This window comes from Cimex lectularius, unplaced genomic scaffold, assembly GCF_000648675.2.
Source record: "Cimex lectularius strain Harlan isolate CLEC.00 unplaced genomic scaffold, Clec_2.1 scaffold12, whole genome shotgun sequence".
NCBI classification, from domain to species: Eukaryota; Metazoa; Arthropoda; class Insecta; order Hemiptera; family Cimicidae; genus Cimex; species Cimex lectularius.
The window spans coordinates 904,197-923,488 of NW_019392875.1; the positions used below are offsets into that span (position 1 = coordinate 904,197).

Below are 19,292 nucleotides of genomic sequence, written 5' to 3' on the forward strand. Positions count from 1 at the left end.
CACAAAATTGTAAAATTTATACGTTGAAAGGGGAAAAATTTAATACCCACCACGTTGTGGTAAAATAAGACAATAATTTAATTAAATTTTTAATTTTAATAAATCACATAGGTTTAGAAAAGAAAACAATCACATATTGTACAGAAAAGTTTCAAATATTTACAAAAGGGGAATGTAAAAATTATTGACAAGATATCAAAAACAAAACGTTATATTATTGCAGGCAAATTTCAGTCCACTTCGGAAATATTTACACATTTATAACCTTTGGGCGAAATTTCTTCAACCCACTGCGGATCAACTGGAGTTACATACCGCATGTAGCACTTATTGGTTTGAACCAATTCAGTAAAAAGGATGAGTTGTGGGTACGTCCCCGACAGTACAGATGAGGGATGAATGCTGACAATCTGTCTTTTACCAACCTAAAGAGTAAATTGCATTATATATAGTATGCACTTTAAAAAAAAAATCCAAGAAATCTTACAGTAACATATTTTCTATCTCGCTGCAACTCGGCAAGGTTCATGAAAAAACCAGATATAAAACATTTTTTAACTCTATCGACGTCTTCACCACATGTTGTCAATTGCATATTGCATTTTTGACAAATATCGGCTAGCTGTTTCCTCACTTTAGATGCATATTCTAAATTTCTACTGATTAAAAAGTTTTCATAACACCAAGCCTAAAGAATAACAAATAAAAATCAATAATAAAAAAATAAACACCATATTGTCTTTTGTAAAAGAAACTTACGTGTTTACTCGAAACGGAATTATACGCCCTGAAAACATTAAGGAGTGTAATAAGATCACCCGAGGAAGATGAAAACTTAGCTCTTGCGGCTGCCGCTTCTTCTCTCTTTGCCACATTATTCACAAATATCGTCTCTCCAGAAAGAATTGCTATAATCGTAAGTACTTCCTCTCTGTAAATAATCCATAGTTTGAGTAAAAAACAATTGTTTTAAATAGCCCAACTGTCTTACATGCAGCCAAATGTTTTTGCAGAAATCAAAATTTTACTGTATCTCGGATCCAAAGGGAAAAGGGACATCTGTTTTCCCAAATCGGTTAAATTTGGATCTTTTACATCGTCGATAGCTTCCAGCAGCTTCAATAGGTCAAGTCCTTCGAATATTAACTAAAAAAATGAATAAAAAATTAGTCGATATTCGATATGAAAAATCAATAAAACTCACTTCTGTCGGAGGTTTGTCGAGGAAGTCGAATTTGAGCAAATTGACTTTGAGAGCCAGTAACTGTAATATAACGCTGGATAGATTACTCCTTAAAATTTCAGGTACTGAATTTGGTAACATTCCATCATACTCCTATAATCATTAACAAAAAATTAATTAATAGATGTAATCACCATTGAAGTACTATTTCAAATGGGATGGGATTTCAGTCAAGGTGTCATTAAGAAAAGTTATTTCTTAAAATGTTTCAAAACTATACGGAAAGTAGACACAATGAGAAAAAAATAACTTACTTTTCAACTCATAGAAAATAATTCATTACAATGAACCAGCTTTTTTTTAGTTAAATATGATAACTGAATTTAAAAACACAATTGGTGAACAATACAAATAATTTTTTTTTTAACTGTTACATTGTTATACATGGTAAGCATACATGGTTGTCTGATAGCAATTAAATTTTATTAAAAATGAAAACTTAGCTGTGGGGTTTGGTTTTTATTGTAATTTTACTTTACTAACCTCTTTAGTATAAATTCGGTAACAGAAGCCCTCTGATTCCCTGCCTGCCCTTCCTGTCCTCTGCCAGGCTTGGGCTTGTGAAATATTCAAAACTTTGAGTATATCAAGCCCTGTGGCTGGATGATGTATTCTAAAACAAAATTCAATTCAAAATTAAAACAGAATGGCAAAAAAAAATTTTTTTTAATAAATATTTAATTTACTTCTGTTTGACCATCCCGCTATCTATGACATATTTGATGCCGCTTATTGTTACTGACGTCTCGGCTATGTTTGTACTGAGTATTATTTTCCTCGTATTGGGATTGCAAGGCTGGAAAATCTCCATCTGTTTGTTGCTGCACAATGCCGCGTACAGTGGGAATACTCTTATATTCGGTCCAACACACAATTCATCCTTTAAAAAAAAAAATTAAATAGTGGTATTTTATTTTTTAAATACAATTGGGTTTACTTTTTGTATTGCTCGTATATTGGCAGTCATTGATTCTATTTCCTCTTGGCCAGTTAGAAACACTAAAATATCATGACTGAAAAAGAACAAAACAATAATAATAAATTATGATTTTTAAAACATAAATGAACAAATAATACAAACTTTGGAGGTGCTTCTTTGTGTATTTGGAATATAGTGACAAGGGAGGAAAAAATGTAATCATCCTGAGGTTCGATGGCGTGGTTGATTTCAACTGGGTATTGCCTGCCCTCCAGATAGACGGCTGGAGCATTATCGAAATACTGACAGAAATGGTCGACATCCATTGTCGCAGACATAACGATGACCTGAAAATAATGAAAAATGTTTATTCACATTTGAAATATGGTCTGGTTTCAACTTACCTTCAACGGCCTTAAGCCCAATTTGGCAGCCCTTTGCTTTTGTGCCGCTTTTACAATGCCAAATAAAACATCGGTGTGTATCGTACGTTCATGAGCTTCATCAAGAATTATTACGTTATAGGCAAGAAGATATTCATCTAAAAATTTAATTAAATTGAACAATATTGTTTTTTTACATTTAATATGAATTAGGTTAATAACCTAAAAGAGCTTCTCGTAACAGCATGCCATCTGTCATGTATTTAATTTTCGTCATATCCGATGTGTTGTCCTCAAATCTTACACAGTACCCGACTATCTGTCCTATACTGGTTTTTGCCTCTAAAGCCACTCGATTGGCAACTGTGATTGCAGCAACTCTTCTAGGCTTTAAAAAAATCTTGTTGATAAAATTGTTTTAATTATACGATTAAAACGAAAAACCAGCTTAAAAACCTGAGTTATTGCAATTTTTCTATCACCTTCCATGCGCAATTCATGGATGTATTGGGGAATTTGTGTCGTTTTACCGCTCCCTGTCTCACCGATTAATATCAAAGTTGAGTTTTTATCCAGCTCAGATAAAAGCCTAGAAAACAACAAACAGTATTAAATAAAAATATCAAGTAAAATAACTTCATTACATGCTAAATGTGAAGGTATATTAAGCGGGTCTGACAGACCAAAACGGCATGAATAAGCCAAAATGATCAAAAACAACCAAAATACAGGTTCATCGCCTCAGTAGGAAATCTCACAACAATTGTAGTTGAAGTAAATGGTAAAATGCTAAAATTTGGCTTATAAATAATATACAATTTATACAGGAAGATCAAGGATTATCAAGATGCAAGTCATCAGTAAGTAATATGTATTTTCCTTTCTTATGGGCTGGCAAACAACGCAAATTTTATTTCAAAACAGTCACGAATATCTTCTATACTCTGTGATATGTATTTGTAAATATTACCTAGCTTGCCATCCTCTAGTTGATTCTCAGCTTGTTTATATAAACTGACTCAGTAGTATACCAGTTTTCGCCTTGTCTTCACCAACAAAGACCACCGAGGGTGTGACATGTACCGGCTATAGTAAATCTACATACATTTCATGGTCATTCCTGCCAGGCTTCTTGAGAGCATTATTTCAGTCTGATAAGGGCTTCATCAACCCTCTTGTCAGGCTCTTGTTAAAGAGATATTCTGAAATGGAGCGCCTCAGCAAAGCAATTGCTTTTGTGTGGACCCCTGACACATAAGTCTGGATGGTAATGAAATGCACATGAAACGGCTGGCCGGAATGTCCCAACATCTGATCGGAATGTCCCCTGCTTATCACAATCCAGCCTTAAGATGCAAAATAAAAAATATGAACCAAAGGAAATGGCAACATCGGGGATCTGACTGGCAGAGAAATTCCTACGGTCGAAGAGTAGGACAATACATTTCCGTAGAGGATCAGAACCATAGAAGAGGAGTCATCCTCCTCTGATTAAGAATATGCCAGGTGAGGTTGACACTCAGATACTTATTTTTGGGTCAAGCCACATATATAGAGGTCCCACTTAAATGAAGGGTGTTATTCCTGCTTCAGTATGGCAACAAGTATTTGTGTCCCCTGTACCAATTTTTGGAGGAAACAGGACAAAGTTGAGAAATTACCGCCAAAATGTTAATATCTCAGGAAAGAGGCGAGTTAGAAACCTTGTTCTGGTGGCACTGAACTATGTTATTTAGTGAATCCACCGTAGCAGTTTTGACATTTAACCCTGTAAAACTCAGTATACTAATGATAGTTTTGTGTGTTGTGAGAGAGAATGCATTTATTGGCGTGAATTTGTAGTGTGAGAAGGCTGATGGGAGAATACCAAGTACCTAGTGACCTTTAATTGGTTTAGTTATATATAAGCATAAAGGGTAATTGAGGAATATCATGTTCTTCCCAGGCGAGTGAATGGGATTGGTTGAAGGAACCGACTGCATTGGGTGTTGAACTGACCTAGCTGTTTTCAGCACCCAGAGCCCAATCTCGGCGACTGGTCGGATAAGACCAAAGTCTGATCTAGATTGCCAACACCCGAGTTGGATGATTCTCGATGCTGCCGGTAATGTATTGTAAGTTGGCATTGCCAGTGGACTGTGATAAGTGATAAGCTAAACTCTGTATAAACGTGTACGTACATGTGCAGATTTGATTTTATATAAATCAAGACTAGGCAGAGAAAGAGCATAAATAATGATCAAAATAAAGATAACTGTTGTACAAATTATCGGTAATTAAGAGTTACTATAATCCTTTCAAGAAAATACGCTTTGATTTAGAATAAAATCGACATATGACCCAATAACAATGTATTTGCACCTTTTTCTGACTTTGAATATGGGTAGGGCGGTCCTCTCCTGCTCGATGTTGGCCGATTTGGCTTTGTAGCTGTTCTCGTGACAAAGCTTTTTCGCCTTGTTGACCAAGTTAAAGTTGATCTGAGGTCTTTTCATTCCTGGGCGCGTTTTATCGAAGCCTCCGTACGATATGCTCATCCTGGCGAAGTGATGACAATTAACAAAACATCAACACGACCACGAGACCCGGGATAAAGACATATAACTTGACGTTCTTGTAACAGTGTAGGAGTGCCTTTCTTGAAGGGATAGGCATCGATGGTCGATGTTTAGAAAGCATCGATGGTACTGTGTCAATGTTTTTTGACCAGAGTCGGTGGGCTGTCGATGTTTTATAAACTTAATCTTTTGTCTAAAATTACGACATGTGAAGAAAAATAGGGAATCATGTTCAACAGTTGGAACTGAAGGAAAAAATATATTAATTCCTGAATCCTGATAAATGTAAATAAAATTATTTATACTTTTAATCTAAGGTCTTGTTTTTGATGAAAAAACTAGTTTCATGAGCGAGATTCGAACCCACGACCTTCGGCTGGGTGCCTTTCTATTCGGTTCGAATCCCGCTCGTGACACTTGCTTTTTTATCTCAACCAAGACCTTAGATGAAAAGTATAATTAATTTAAATTAAATATTGACATTGATTATTCAAAAAATGCTCAGACAAATCTTTTATGGAACCAAATTTACTTAATTTTTAAATTAGGGGTTTTACAAGAACACGTGGTTTTAATAAAGTGGTAGAGCAGCGGCGTATCTAGCCGAAGATCGTGGGTTCAAATCCCGCTCGTGACACTGACTTTTTTATCTCAACTAAAAACCTTAATTAATTGAATGATATTAATTGGTCAAGCGGACCACGAAAACTAGTGAATTTAATGAGTTTTTAATAAAGGTTAATTTATTTCACTTTTTCTTTCTACGTTTCGGCTTATTTCTTTTCTGGCTTATTTTTCCTTTTCTGCTCATCATCAGGAAAACCCTAACAAGAAAGTACATTAGTACACATATAGCATAATTAGTACTAATAATTATTAAAAATGTAAATGAAATTAATTAATAATGTATACTAATGTGACTACTTCTTGTTATGGTTTCCTGATGATGGGTAGAATAAGAAAAAAAAGCCCGAATGTTAAAAGGAAAAATGTGAAATAAATTAACCTTTATAAAAAAAAACACGTGATTTTGGACTACCCCTAATTTAAAAATAAGGTACAATATACACACAATAATCTACAGGCGTGAAATCTACTACAAAAATAATAAAACAAATTTACTTTTAAAAAAATCTGGTTTAAAAAGGTTTTACTTTAATTTTCAATCACATTCAACTTAGATTAAAAACAATTAATTAAAATAGTTAATAGATCGATTATGGCTAATAAATGCATATATTGATTAATTTAATGTAAATTTGGTTCCTTTTGAGACTGATTGATATTTTGTAAATTTTAATATTGGAAGGGGGTACAAGATTGTTTTTGGACAATGTAGTGTTTAAAATTATTTCCAATAGAATTTTTGTGAAAACTTTTAATTAGTAAAATTATAATTTAATTCAAAACGAAAAGAAAAATCGAATGGAAAGTAATTTTCATCATTGATTCCAATCCAGTGAAAGCCCCTGCGCCATGTAGCGCTATCAGTGATAAAAGCCCCCCCAATCAGCTGTGTGAATCATTTGTAAACAATAAACGGCCTGGGTGAATTCTTTTGTGTGTTGATTTTAGATTAGACTTTAGAAAGGGTGGGTAACGTCAGTTATGACAATTTTCGACCCTGGTTTTACGTAGAGTTTGACTAGATAAAACCGAAAAAGAACATGAACAGCGAGATTGAAGATGTCTCCGACAAGACCGAGCTTCTGCGAGAAGAAGAGGGTTCGGAGGAGGAAATAGAAGAAAAAAAGCCGGCATGCTCGCCCGATGGTGCCTGCTTCAGGTACCTGGGCCTCGCCTGGATGTGTCTTCTAGGTTTCGGTGAGTGATATTTTAGGTGACACTTGTTGACTTCTGATAAATCAGAAGGTTTGCTGGTGTGTCTTACTAACTATAGTTTTAAACTGATGTAAATGATAAACTGTGACCTGGACAGTGTCTTCTATGATGGGTCCAAGTATGTACACGTGAAGCAATAAGTACCAAAAATCAAAGACATGTCTAGACATGCGTTGAAAGTAATCTTCAATGATACATAGGTGTTATCTCATAGAGTAGGGATCAGACTTGTAAGAGAAAAATTCATATGTACAAAACATATTTAGATGTAGATGTAGATATGGTTCCAGGGTGTAGTATACTGCGCCCTTTAAGAGCTCCCCTGTGCTCTGCCTAAAGCACTTTGGTGAGTCCTATTTCATCAAGAAACTTGATTCACAGGCCCGGTTTCAATGGTTGAAGCTCTTCTATGGTCATATTATACATCCCAAAACATATTTAACTATTTTTTAATGTTTTAATTGACATTGAAAGCCATCTATAATGTTACATGGATGATCTAGGTTTGTCCTGAATGTGGCATCAGTTTCAGTGCAATAGTTTTAAGTGGCACAGGTTGAGTTTTAATAAATAAAAAGGTTTGCTGGTGTGACCGATGTTGTCTTATCAACTGTAGTCTTGTGTAACTGATAAACTGTGATTTGATCACTGTCTTTCATGATGGGTCCAAATAATTAAATGGCATGGAATTTTTTAGGAAGCAACAATTACGCAAGCCAGACAAGGCATATATTTTGTGTCTAGACATGCATTGAAAACCATCTTCAATGATACAAAAATATCGTCATACTAACAGCTATAGAGTAGGATCAGACCATGATAAGAGTTCATACGTACAAAACACTTTTAACTGTTTTTTTTAATATTTCAATTGACATTGAAAGCCATCGTTAATGACCTAAGTCTGTCCTGAATGTGGCATTGGTTTCAGTGCAATGAATTTTTTGTGACCCTGGTTGATTTCTAATAAATAAAAGGTTTGCTGGTGTCACCAACATTGTCTTATCAACATTTACAACTGATAAACTGTCACTCTTCCAATATTATTAATTCTTCTTGGGTCCAAATAATTATCGGGTTGTCCGGAAAATAATGCAGGATTTTAAGTTTTCATTAAAAAAAAATCTATATAAAATATTCTGTTTACGTTTACAGGATTACTCATTTGTATGAATGTCAACACTTATTAATCCTCTTCCAAATGATATTGTTTGTTTACCTCTGTAGTCATCCTTATAATGTCAAAGCGAGAATTTCGTACGATTTTCTTTTACGAGTTTAAACTCGGCCGAAGCGGAGCCCAAACGGCTAGAAACATTAACCAAGTCTGGGGCGAGGGTTGTGTTAATGAGTGCACTGTGCAAAGGTGGTTTAAAAAATTTCGGGAGGGAGATTTCAGCCTTGAAGATGAAGAAGGTCGTGGAAGGCCTTCCTCTCTTAATGATGATGTTCTGCGATCAGTGGTGGAAGAAAACCCCAAAACAACTGTTCGAGAACTTGCAGAGCAACTCAAAGTCAGTAAAACGACCGTCGCTGACCACCTCAAGGCGATTGGAAAAGTGAAAAAACTCGAAAATTGGGTTCCACACTCATTAAACGATCGCCAAAAAATCAGCGCTTTGATGTTTGTGCATCACTTCTTTGTCCAAACAAAAATGACCCATTTCTGGCCAGAATTGTTACATGTGACGAAAAGTGGATTCTCTACGATAACACTAGACGTTCTGGACAGTGGCTCGACAAAGGAGAAGCTCCAAAGCCCCCAACTCATCAAAAAAAGGTAATGGTTACGGTATGGTGGGCTTCATTTGGTTTAATACACTACAGCTTCTTAAATCCTGGCGAAACCATCAATGCTGAATCATACTGTAACCAAATTAATACCATGCATCAGAAATTGGCAGTAATGAAGCCCTCTTTGGTCAATCGGAAAGGGCCCATTTTGTTGCATGACAACGCTCGACCACATGTGTCACGTGTAACGTCACAAAAATTATTGGAGCTTGGCTATGAAACTTTGCCTCACCCACCCTACTCTCCGGACCTCTCGCCTACTGACTACCATTTTTTTAGACACCTGGACCACTACTTACAACACATAATATTCAAAAATCAAACGGAACTGGAAAATGCATTTATTGACTTTATCAATTCTAAAAATTCTGAATTCTACTCAGACGGAATTAATAAGTTACCAACACGTTGGGAGAAATGTATTGAGAGTATGGGAAATTATTTTGATTAAAGAACATTGCTTTAAAGTAACTAGTTTCTTTTTTTTTGTTTAATACCAAAATCCTGCATTATTTTCCGGACAACCCAATAAATGGCATAGAATTTTTGGGGGGGGCAACAAGGCATATATTTTATGTCTAGACATGCATTGAAAACCATCTTCAATGAAGTAAAAATATTATCATACTAATAGCGCTATCAGATCATACTATAGATCAAACCTATATCAACATTTTAACAGTTTTTATGTATTTCACACATTGTACATTATATGGATGACCTAGGCCTGCCTGGATGTGTCATTGGTTTCAGTTTTATAATTCAACTGTATAATTAGTTTTCATTATGTTTACATTATAAACATCAAACAATGTTTTAATTTTCAAACAATGTTGGTGACAATTTTTTCTAACTACATCTAACACATATATTTGCAATCAGAAATATCATAAATTTCCCTTATTTTATTGCCGTTGTTTCTGATATCATGTCAGTTACTATCTCCTACGATATTAAAGTTGCAGTGGGATTCTTCCGATGAAAGAAACTCTCGCTCACAGTTGTTGACATTGTCCCTTCAATTATTGATTAATTTCTAAATTGAGAATCGGAATGGGGGTACATTGATGAAGAAGGGTAATATAATTTTTCCCACAGTCAGACAATGAGCTTTTAACGATTTGGCAAAAATTCTCTTTTATCAATCAGTCTACTAAAACCATTTTAGTATTAATCTAATCGGACAAATTAATGACTCAAGTCATTCCCTCTCAAGTAAATATATTTGAATAAGAAAATATATTTTAAGGCTATTGAAAATCAAATTAAATCGCGAGATATTGTTGATGGCTACTGTGATTCACAAAAGTCAGGCAATGAGTAAGCAGTAAATAATTTGGGGGGAAATCCTTTGTAAAACACAGATTATTGCATAATTTAATTTATTTGTCCATATAAAAAAAAATTTATTTATCTTGCTGTAGTTTATTTAGTAGAAAGTCGTGCCATGATGCAAATATTCATTTAAATAAATTAAGAGCAGATTATTTAATAGGGACAGAACAATGGACGTAATAATTGGTTGACATTATGTTAAAAAGGCATTAAAATGGAAATTATTTCTATTAATTGCTACACAAGTTTTTAAAAAATGTTTGATTAGCTATATTTGGCTGCAGGTTTTACATCCCTGAAACTGAATATCTTTTAAAATTGTCTATACTTATGAATGTGGAAATAATTTTTTTGCACATTTTTCTAGACAAAGTAGTGCTCTGTGTAGGGATTTTGTCTATTTGTAATCATAGAAATTTCCCCTTTTGCACGTTTCGTCGTATTTTGTCTGATCGCTGCTAATGGTTTTCCTGGAATATTTTAATTTCTTTAATATAATACAGACCTCTTCTCAGTGTTATGGCCTCAAGGTCTTCATTGTTCAGAAATAGGTTTCCTGGGTACCATAGACATTTCCTTTCTCTCTATAAAGTGGCATTTTATTAGAGCATTCCTTGTAAATACCTGTTAGGGGTTTTTTTTTCTTTTTTTGTGTATTTAATAGGATTTCCTCTTTCACCCATTGGGTTGAAGTTCGAAGTATTTGTTGTGTTCTTTAGATACCAAACATAATTATATTTTAATGCTGCTATAGTTTATGCCACAAAATGGACATGGGCCTTTTTCCTAGGCTCCATTTTTAGATAGAGCGTCTGCATCAGACTATGGTTTTTTAGGGTAATTAGGAAATGTAAAATAGTTCTGAGTTCTCTAAAGAGCATTAAGTGTTGCTGTTTGGCTATTTGATATTATTTTAATAGTTCCACCCTAGACATGTTTGTTATTTTTCAATATGCGCTTCTTTTTTTTCTTTTTTTTTTTAAGGCTAGTAATTCAGCTTTAAAAATCCAAGGGCCATGTGGTGCTCATAGTTAGGCACCATTATAAATCTTGTGTGATCTCATGAATGTCTTGAATTTTCTCTGGCATGTCAGAGACAGTTGACCATGTAATTTATGGTGGCCCATAGGAAAAAGATAAATGAATAACTGGAATAGGGGTCCACCATTTAAATTGAGTCGGAAACCACTGGTCTAGAAAAAAGAAAGTAATTAAATTGGAGAGCTGTTTATCAACAAGATAGCTTAAATTTAATTTTTTTTAAATAATTCCTGTTCAAGAAATGAATTAATTTCAATCTTATGGTATATAATAAATTTTTATTATCAATTAAAATAAGGTATGCACTGTAGTGATTTTTTTTTTTGTACCTGAGGAAGACCCCATACCGGCGGACAAATGCGTTAGCTTAATTGAATTTGTATATCTAAGGGATTTCAAATAAATGGGATAAAATTACCTCCCAACAATCTTTCCTTCAGGCGAGACCGCTGGTCGGTTTTCGAAGGAACAATATTTTCATTTTGAAGCCTAAAACAAAAGGTCTTCCCCTTGGTATGGTATGGTATGCTGGTTTCCCCTTGCTCATTTACATTTTCTTTATTTTATTTTCTATATATTTATATTATCTAAATTTTTCTTACTAAGAAGAGGAAAACAGCCCTAAACCTAAACCTATGTTTAATTATGCAATAAACAAATAAATAATGGCTCTAACAATAACAACAGAATTTAGGACTTAGTAATTAGAATAAATAGGGACTTGTTCATTTAAGCGTAGTTGAGGCAAAGTCTTTTAGTGCTGCAAATGATTTGATATCAAAGACTAGTTTATGGAGATTTGCTGAGGTCATGGTCTTTCGCAAACGTTCTCTTTCTGCATTGAATTTGGTACAGCTGAAGAGTTTATGTTCGACTTTTTCTTTGGTGCTGCAAACGGAGCATGAAGGGTCTTTTCTTATATTTATGAAAATAGCTTGCGAAGTTTCCATGTCCTGATAGCATTTGGGTGGTCCAGTAGTCAGGGTGTAGCTATTTTGCTTTTTGTCTCCTTTCAACGCTGGGGAAAAATTTGGATGTCAGCCGACCTTTATTGCTGTTTGTCCATCTTTCTTGCCATGATGCCTTTGTCATTTTTCCCAAGTATTCTTGTTGCTTCCTTTCCAGTTGTGCTTCAGAACCAGTCTATTTCTCCTTGGCTTGCTCCTTGCCTCATTTTTCTTTTTTTGGTGGATGACCACCCTTTCTTTAAGGACAGGATCTATTGGCGGTTCATTGGCTATTACTTGTAAGGCGTTGAAATTATCCAGTACCCTTTTGTGGTTCTTATAAGAGCAATTCGTTGGCTTTGCTCTATTATAGCTTTGCTTTTGCTCGGTAGTCGTTTGGCCCATCCGGCTGCACCATAACTTGCTATTGGGAGGAAGACACTTTTATAGATTGTGGAGAGCGCTTTTGTGCTAAGTCCATATTCCACTTTCACTAATCCATTCAAACTATTGTACACACTTCTTGTCATTTCCCTTATTTTAATAGCGTGGTGTACCGGGTTCAGGTAATCGCGTAATATTACTCCCAAGTACTTGACTTGATCGATTGGCTTTACTCATTTTCCACGGTAGTGAATTATTAGTTTGGCCCTTTTCATTATTAAGGAATTAGAATTACCAATAGTTTATTTTATTCCATAGGTACTTTCATTTTGAATGATAAAAACGACAATCAACTTGTAATTATCAGAAATGACAACCTAATAATTCTGTTTAACATTATTTTTTAATGCACTTTTAGGTTCTTATTTCTGTTATGACAACCCCGGAGCCATGCAGGATATCATTACTAAAGATATGAAACTGACGACAACCCAGTTTACTTATTTGTACACATTTTATTCTTGGCCTAATATTGTGCTTTGCTATATTGGAGGATTTCTCATCGACCGGTGCATACCTTGCATTTACTTAGGATAAGTACTTAAGACGTAGTTTTTATGCCTTCTTTTTTTTTTCAGAATTTTTGGTATACGATTTGGAACATGCTTGTATGCATTAATTGTATTCTTAGGACAACTTCTTGTAGCGTTTGGATCTTTTATTGACTCATTTAATACAATGTTATTAGGAAGGCTTATTTTTGGGTAATTACAGTTTTGTTTTAACTATGCATGACAGTGTTATTATTTTCATTTAAAAAACNATATATATATATATATTGGTTTTATATATGTAGAATTGGAGGGGAATCGTTAGCAGTTGCACAAAATTATTATGCCGTGCAGTGGTTCAAAGGAAAGGAACTTAATATGATTTTTGGGCTCCAGTTGAGTTTTGCCAGGGTTGGCTCTATGGTAAATTTTCTATCGATGAGTAAAATCTACGAGCATGTTCATGAATATTTTAAAGGGAGGGAGGCCCTTGGAGTTACACTGTTACTAGGTAAGTGTAATAATTTGTATTTTATCAATTTTTTAAAACAATCTAAATTCATTTCAGCATCTGCCACCTGTTTGATGTCATTTGTAAGTTCGGTTTTTCTTGCTCTGATGGATTCAAGAAGGAAAAAACCGCCACCCGTTGTAAGCGCGACAAATGATGAAGACGAGGAGGACAAAGTGGAAATTGCGAAATTATCAGATGCAAAAGATTTCTCAGCAGCGTTCTGGCTAATCACAGTGATCTGCGTAGCTTATTACCTTGCAATTTTCCCATTTATTGCATTAGGAAAGTGAGTCTGGACTTCTTTTCTTTTTTTTACCAAAATAGGATTTATTTCTTAATAATAAAAATTGCATCTAACAAGGGCAGGCTACAGATGTGGGATCACTGATTTTAATGTAACTTTTCTTGGTGATGCTAAGTCTACAAATATTAGATATGTGTCCGAGTGCTAATTCCAGTGGGCCCTAGGAATGTGGAAAAATAATTGAATTAATTAATTAAAAGCATATTTTGATTTTTGTAACTTTTTTAATGTGTTTCACTGAATACAACCTTACATATTATTATATTACTCTACATTAAAAAAAATTGATTCTAGTGATAATAATATAGTAGAATAAAAAATACTTTTTATTTTTTATTTCTCTGCTTCTAGGACTCATTGTTATAAATAATCGAGCATAAGTATAATATTTTTTTTACTTTTTTTCCCCTCTTGTGTCTTTCATGTGAAAACATAGGTAATAACCCTTTTGCTGCGCATAAACTGTCATCTATTGTGCCTATCCCTCCTAATGGATTTTCATGAGAGTATCGTTTCTTTAATGAACTATCATGAACTTAATCTGTATTACTAAAAAAACTGTTAATTAAAATCGGTTATCTTCTTATAAATAAAACTTGCGAGATATCTTGTTGAGGTCTGCATGATAATGTGGTGTTTCATCCCATCTATCTATGCTTGTAGCTTTAAAATCAGTGAGGATAGATTGTATGATTGAAAAGTACCAAAATACAGGCTAGCCAATTTACTAAACTCTTCATAATTACATCACAACGAGGCCATATTTTTTATGCAATTTCATTCTTTGATTATTAAAATGGATTTTATTCTTTAATAATCTATTATAATATAAAATGCTACTATGTTAAATAAATTAGTAAAGGAAAACCTTTTAAAATTACTAAAAAGGTTACAGCTAACTTGATTTTATAAAACAGTTTTTTTACTGTATTCAATTGAAACTTTTTTTTTAAATATCTCAATTTGTAAAATTTTGTCTTCACAGTCACGACACTTAAAGTGTAATATAAATAATATCACACCTTTTGGTGGTTATAAAAATACCATTGTGCAGATAAACAAACAAATAATCACCTGGGGTGTCAATGGCCGCAACAGTTTAGACTCTACATGGCGCTCATCACTGTAAAGTAAAAGTCCCGGGTTCAAATCCCATGGCCCTGCATTCGAACCCACCCTGAGGGCTAATATAATCTCATAGTTGAAATATCCTCGTGTTTAAAAAAAAATAATAACAATATAAAACAAACTATGCCCACATTGTCATAAGTCAATTGACAACCTTGTCAAGTCTGTTTATAAAAAGAGGAAGTAAAATTATAACTTGAATAATCATGTTTGTGGATATTTTACTTTTTTTTTTTTTCTTCTTCTTTTTTTTATGAATATTTTAAAATAAATGATTTATTTTCCTAGAGTGTTTTTTATGAAAAAATTTGGATTCTCAAGCGCAAAGGCCAACTTTGTGAACAGTTTTGTTTACGGCATGTCTGGAGTGGCGTCACCCATTCTTGGCTTTTTAGTCGACAGGACTGGTTGGAACGTGTTTTGGGTTTTTATATCAATCATATCGACCATGGTTGCCCACGGATTGCTTGCATTTACATTCTTCAGTCCATTTTATGCTATGGTAAAATTTTTGTCTTTATCTTCTTGGCGATTTATTTTAGTTTATAATTTTTCTTTCAGATTCTATTAGGACTGTCATATTCTATGTGTGCAAGTGCTCTTTGGCCAATGATCTCACTTGTCATCCCAGAATACCAGCTAGGATCAGCTTATGGAATGTAAGCGTAATAAATGTGCATATTTATTACTTTTTGAAATTTTTTTTAATTAAAAACACTTTTAATAAAACTGCTTTCAGTGCTCAAGCTTTGCAGAATCTTGGTCTAGCCGTCAGTACAATGTTGGCTGGAATGGTAGTTGATGCAGGTGGATACATGATGTTAGAAATATTCTTTATAATGTGGCTTATAGGTAAATCAGTCATTTTCATTTAGTTTAAAGGCAATAAACTATTAATAAAATTTTCAGTTTCTCTCATTGCCTGTCTCCTGATGTGGTTGTACGACTTGAAAACAACTGGCATACTCAACATGACTGTCAAGCAAAGAGACCTTTATGAACAAATGAAGTTAGTGAGCTTCTGTTCCAAAATATTTATTAAACTAATTAAATACAATTTCTTTCAGGCCGTCGTCCTCTTTAAATAAATTGGTGCGTAAACACTCATACGCTGGGGTTTCTCCATACCTTGTAACACAGCAGTCTGACGATCAAGTTAGAAACAGATTGCTATCAAAAGCTGGCGAGACGAGTGTGAGTATTTCATTTTTGGAATTAATTTTAAGCATAATAATCCAGTTTAATGGAGGATTTGTATACAGTGCAATTAATGATAATTTATAAAATGATAAAAATCAAACTAACAAATCTTTTTTTTTTTTTTTACTGCTGGTTTATTGATCAGAACATTACAACAATAAGTTATAAGCTTGTAACTGTACTTTCTGATTATCTGTAATTCATTTCAGGAGGAGCCTAATATGTCAGGAGGAAGCAGTGAGGTCTGAATGCCAATCTAAAAAAATTCATTCTATTTTGTGTGCTATTAAAAGAATTAACTTTTACTTTTTACTTTTGTTTTAGATGCCCATTGCGTGATACGATAACATAGCTGTAACAGAATTGAGAAGGATAAGCCAAGATGAAAATGCCATTTTTCATAATGTAAGTACATTATTTTATTTATTAAGTATTTAACAAGTTGGCTACTATATGGTGAACATGGAGACTATTTTTTTTATACAGTACCGTCTCAATGACCCTTGTTCATATTAGCCGAATAATATGGAAACAAATTGTAAAACTGGTCTGGTAGGCACATCGTTGCAGATATATATTGACAAGGCCGAAAGTGTAGTTATGTTGTTTTGTACCATTTTGAACTGACTATCCTCTCAGTTTTTGCTTGTCTGGGGGCTTTCCATTTCTTGCCATATTCAGTTTTTATAATAATTTTGATTAAATCACACAACTAAAAATGGGGACAACTCTGACAGGGACCAAACTGGGGGCGTCAGTGGCTACAACGGTTTAGGAGTTGACACGGCGCTCATTACTGTAAGGTAAAGGTCCTGGGTTCAAATCTAGTGGCCCTGCATTCGAACCCAACATACTTACAAATGGGCTTTTTTCAAAAACACCGGCACCCTGAGGGTTGATATAACCTCTGCTGTTGTGAACCCTCGTTAAAAAAACAAAAAACAAAAAAAAACTACAGGTTCATCACTTCACGGACTTCTGAATTTTTGAAAGTCCAGCAGAAAATAGGCACTAGAGTTTGGAATGGCAGTAGCCAAATTAACTGACCATTAAACACAAAACTATATTTTTGAATAACGATTTCCTCTCTGCCAATTGAAACATATTCAGATTAACAAAACTTGGTTTAATTTAAATATATAAATAAATAAAATAAAAATTAAATTTAATATAAATTGGTTTAATTGTATTACGCGACAGCGCTAGAGGACTAGAAGCAAATTTATTGCCTTATGAGTTTTACATTGTAAGAGTGGAGAATTAATTTATTAATTATAATATATTGTAATTAATAAAGATACAATGCTATGTGTGATTCTGTATTGCGATTGGTAAGAATGCCTGCAGAGTACATTAATTAAAGAATGGGCCCAAAGATGCTGCCTTGCGGAACACCTGATTCAAAAAATAATTATTTTTAGTTAATTGCCAGTAATTTATGTTTACCATAAATTTACGAATTGATGTAACAGTTGCTTAAAAAAAATCAATTTATTTTCTAAACTGACTTATGTAGTGCTAGAAGAAAGGCTTAGGTATAAAATAAAATCGCTTAAACTTTTGTTATACATTAAAAAATGACTGCAGTTTTTTTTAGTAAACAGTATACAAAAGGCTTAAAATTAACCTTTAACTTTTTTTCAGATGCCACATGTTTTCTACGAATCCTAGTAAGAGTCTGAGTAACTGAACTCCAGCTATCTTATATAGTTTTGTAAATATTTTTACAAAATTCGACAAATTTGATTTATTCCAAACCAATCCAATTTTGAGGACTGACTAGAAAATATTACATATTTTCCATTCCATCCGTCTGTAATGTTCATTTGAATTTTATCTAGACCTATTAAAATATTGTATTTTAATAATAAAAATATTAATGTTCAATATTATATGTAATGTAATTATTTAAATAATTTGTATATAACTGCTATATAAATAGAAATCATGATAGAATTTTAGTAGTATTATATTATCTCACGTTATGTAAATATGTTTATATGTAATGAATGCATTTATGTGAAACGTTGAAATATTTTACTATTAAGGTGATATATACAGTGCGATTTAGTTTTTAATAAATTTATTGAAATAGATTCTCTCACTTTTTGTTTGAAATATTCTCATCTCTAAAAACAATTAATTGTTGTTGGAATAAGGGTAATTTTTTTGGTAAAATGTTTACTATTATAACTAGACACTCCTTTATCTAAGAAATCTCAATTAATGAACAGAGTAATTTGAAAATGTTCCTTAATTAAGATTAATATAATCATGTAAAGAAATATTGTATCAATAATGTGTGCTTATGATATATATTTGTCAATAACCTAAATATTTGTCTTTTTATAATAAATGTGATACTCGGAAAAGGGTTATGTAATCACAATAATGCAGAGATATCGAATGTGAAGACATCTATCTAATTTTCATGATATCAGAAAAAAACATGAATAGCTCATGAAATGAGGCTGTGTTAGCTTAGACCCACACTAGTAATACAAATAATAAAACAAAATGTTTTGTTGATCCTGTTTCAAAATATTTGCATATCTATTCATCCTGAGAATTAAATTTTGACAGTCAATTAATTTATAATGTAATATATTTGGCAATATTATTGTTATTATTTTTAAAAGTTTAGTGTGTAGTCTATTTTGACGGTTTTCATTTTTGTATTATTATCTGTAGATTCTTAAAAAATAAAGGACAATAACTTAGTTATTTCTATTAAAAAAAAGAACAAAAATGTTTTAAAAGTAAATATATATTTATAACATTAATTTATTTATAACACTGATGTACAAGAACCAACACTTTTTGCAAAATAAATGTACCATTTAAATAAATAATTGTCCAATTAATTTTTAATTTTTTGATCATTTTGTAAATGAACCGCTTGGTTGCACCAAAAAAGNCACCTATGCGGTCGCTTTCCTGCTAGAAGGTGCCCGTGCGTATGACCTTTTCCCTTTTTGACCCATTTTCTGTGAACCAGGGACCAATGTCTTTCTTAACCTACCACAGTTTAAAAAATATATATTTTTTAATTTTTAGATTCAGGGTTAATGTTAAAATTGTTGAAATTATAAAGAACACACCTGCCAAAATAATCCTTATGATTTATTTGTTATGCATTTTAGCCTAGC

General features: G+C 33.2%; 2 protein-coding genes across 3 annotated transcripts; one reads left to right on the top strand and one right to left on the bottom strand.

The window, feature by feature from the left end:
- Nucleotides 1–134: 134 nt before the first annotated feature.
- LOC106665879 (putative ATP-dependent RNA helicase DHX33) lies at nucleotides 135–5,193 on the bottom strand. 2 transcript variants are annotated; one of them, XM_014392681.2, is made up of 13 exons: nucleotides 4,907–5,193; nucleotides 3,002–3,134; nucleotides 2,768–2,933; nucleotides 2,567–2,703; nucleotides 2,325–2,509; nucleotides 2,181–2,256; nucleotides 1,930–2,123; nucleotides 1,727–1,856; nucleotides 1,205–1,336; nucleotides 992–1,146; nucleotides 760–931; nucleotides 488–688; nucleotides 135–425 (listed from the first exon to the last, which is right to left on the bottom strand). In XM_014392681.2, the coding sequence occupies exons 1-13, from the start codon at nucleotides 5,080–5,082 to the stop codon at nucleotides 231–233; spliced, it is 2,052 nt and encodes a 683-aa protein (XP_014248167.1). In that variant the 5' UTR covers nucleotides 5,083–5,193; the 3' UTR covers nucleotides 135–230. The 2 variants fall into 2 exon arrangements, with proteins under 2 accessions (XP_014248167.1, XP_024084706.1); XM_024228938.1 differs by lacking the exon at nucleotides 4,907–5,193 and having other exon boundaries at nucleotides 3,028–3,130.
- Nucleotides 5,194–6,607: 1,414 nt separating this feature from the next.
- Nucleotides 6,608–19,007, top strand: LOC106665869 (major facilitator superfamily domain-containing protein 1-like). The gene is made up of 13 exons (XM_014392668.2): nucleotides 6,608–6,927; nucleotides 12,865–13,015; nucleotides 13,085–13,210; nucleotides 13,303–13,508; nucleotides 13,566–13,797; nucleotides 15,232–15,445; nucleotides 15,505–15,602; nucleotides 15,683–15,795; nucleotides 15,853–15,952; nucleotides 16,011–16,137; nucleotides 16,353–16,385; nucleotides 16,468–16,548; nucleotides 17,788–19,007. Exons 1-12 carry the CDS (start codon nucleotides 6,771–6,773, stop codon nucleotides 16,480–16,482), a joined length of 1,572 nt encoding a protein of 523 aa, XP_014248154.1. The 5' UTR covers nucleotides 6,608–6,770; the 3' UTR covers nucleotides 16,483–16,548; nucleotides 17,788–19,007.
- The last annotated feature ends 285 nt before the right edge of the window (nucleotides 19,008–19,292 follow it).

Excerpts from the sequence above, each read along its gene's own strand:
- LOC106665879 (XM_014392681.2), bottom strand. The coding sequence starts at position 5,082 with ATGAGCATATCGTACGGAGGCTTCGATAAAACGCGCCCAGGAATGAAA. Across the intron at positions 2,934-3,001 it reads GAAAAATTGCAATAACTCAG|CCTAGAAGAGTTGCTGCAAT; the intron begins GTTTTTAAGCTG and ends ATTTTTTTAAAG. Across the intron at positions 689-759 it reads ATTCCGTTTCGAGTAAACAC|GCTTGGTGTTATGAAAACTT; the intron begins GTAAGTTTCTTT and ends GTTATTCTTTAG.
- LOC106665869 (XM_014392668.2), top strand. The coding sequence starts at position 6,771 with ATGAACAGCGAGATTGAAGATGTCTCCGACAAGACCGAGCTTCTGCGA. Across the intron at positions 13,211-13,302 it reads TTAGGAAGGCTTATTTTTGG|AATTGGAGGGGAATCGTTAG; the intron begins GTAATTACAGTT and ends TTATATATGTAG. Across the intron at positions 15,603-15,682 it reads CTAGGATCAGCTTATGGAAT|TGCTCAAGCTTTGCAGAATC; the intron begins GTAAGCGTAATA and ends AACTGCTTTCAG.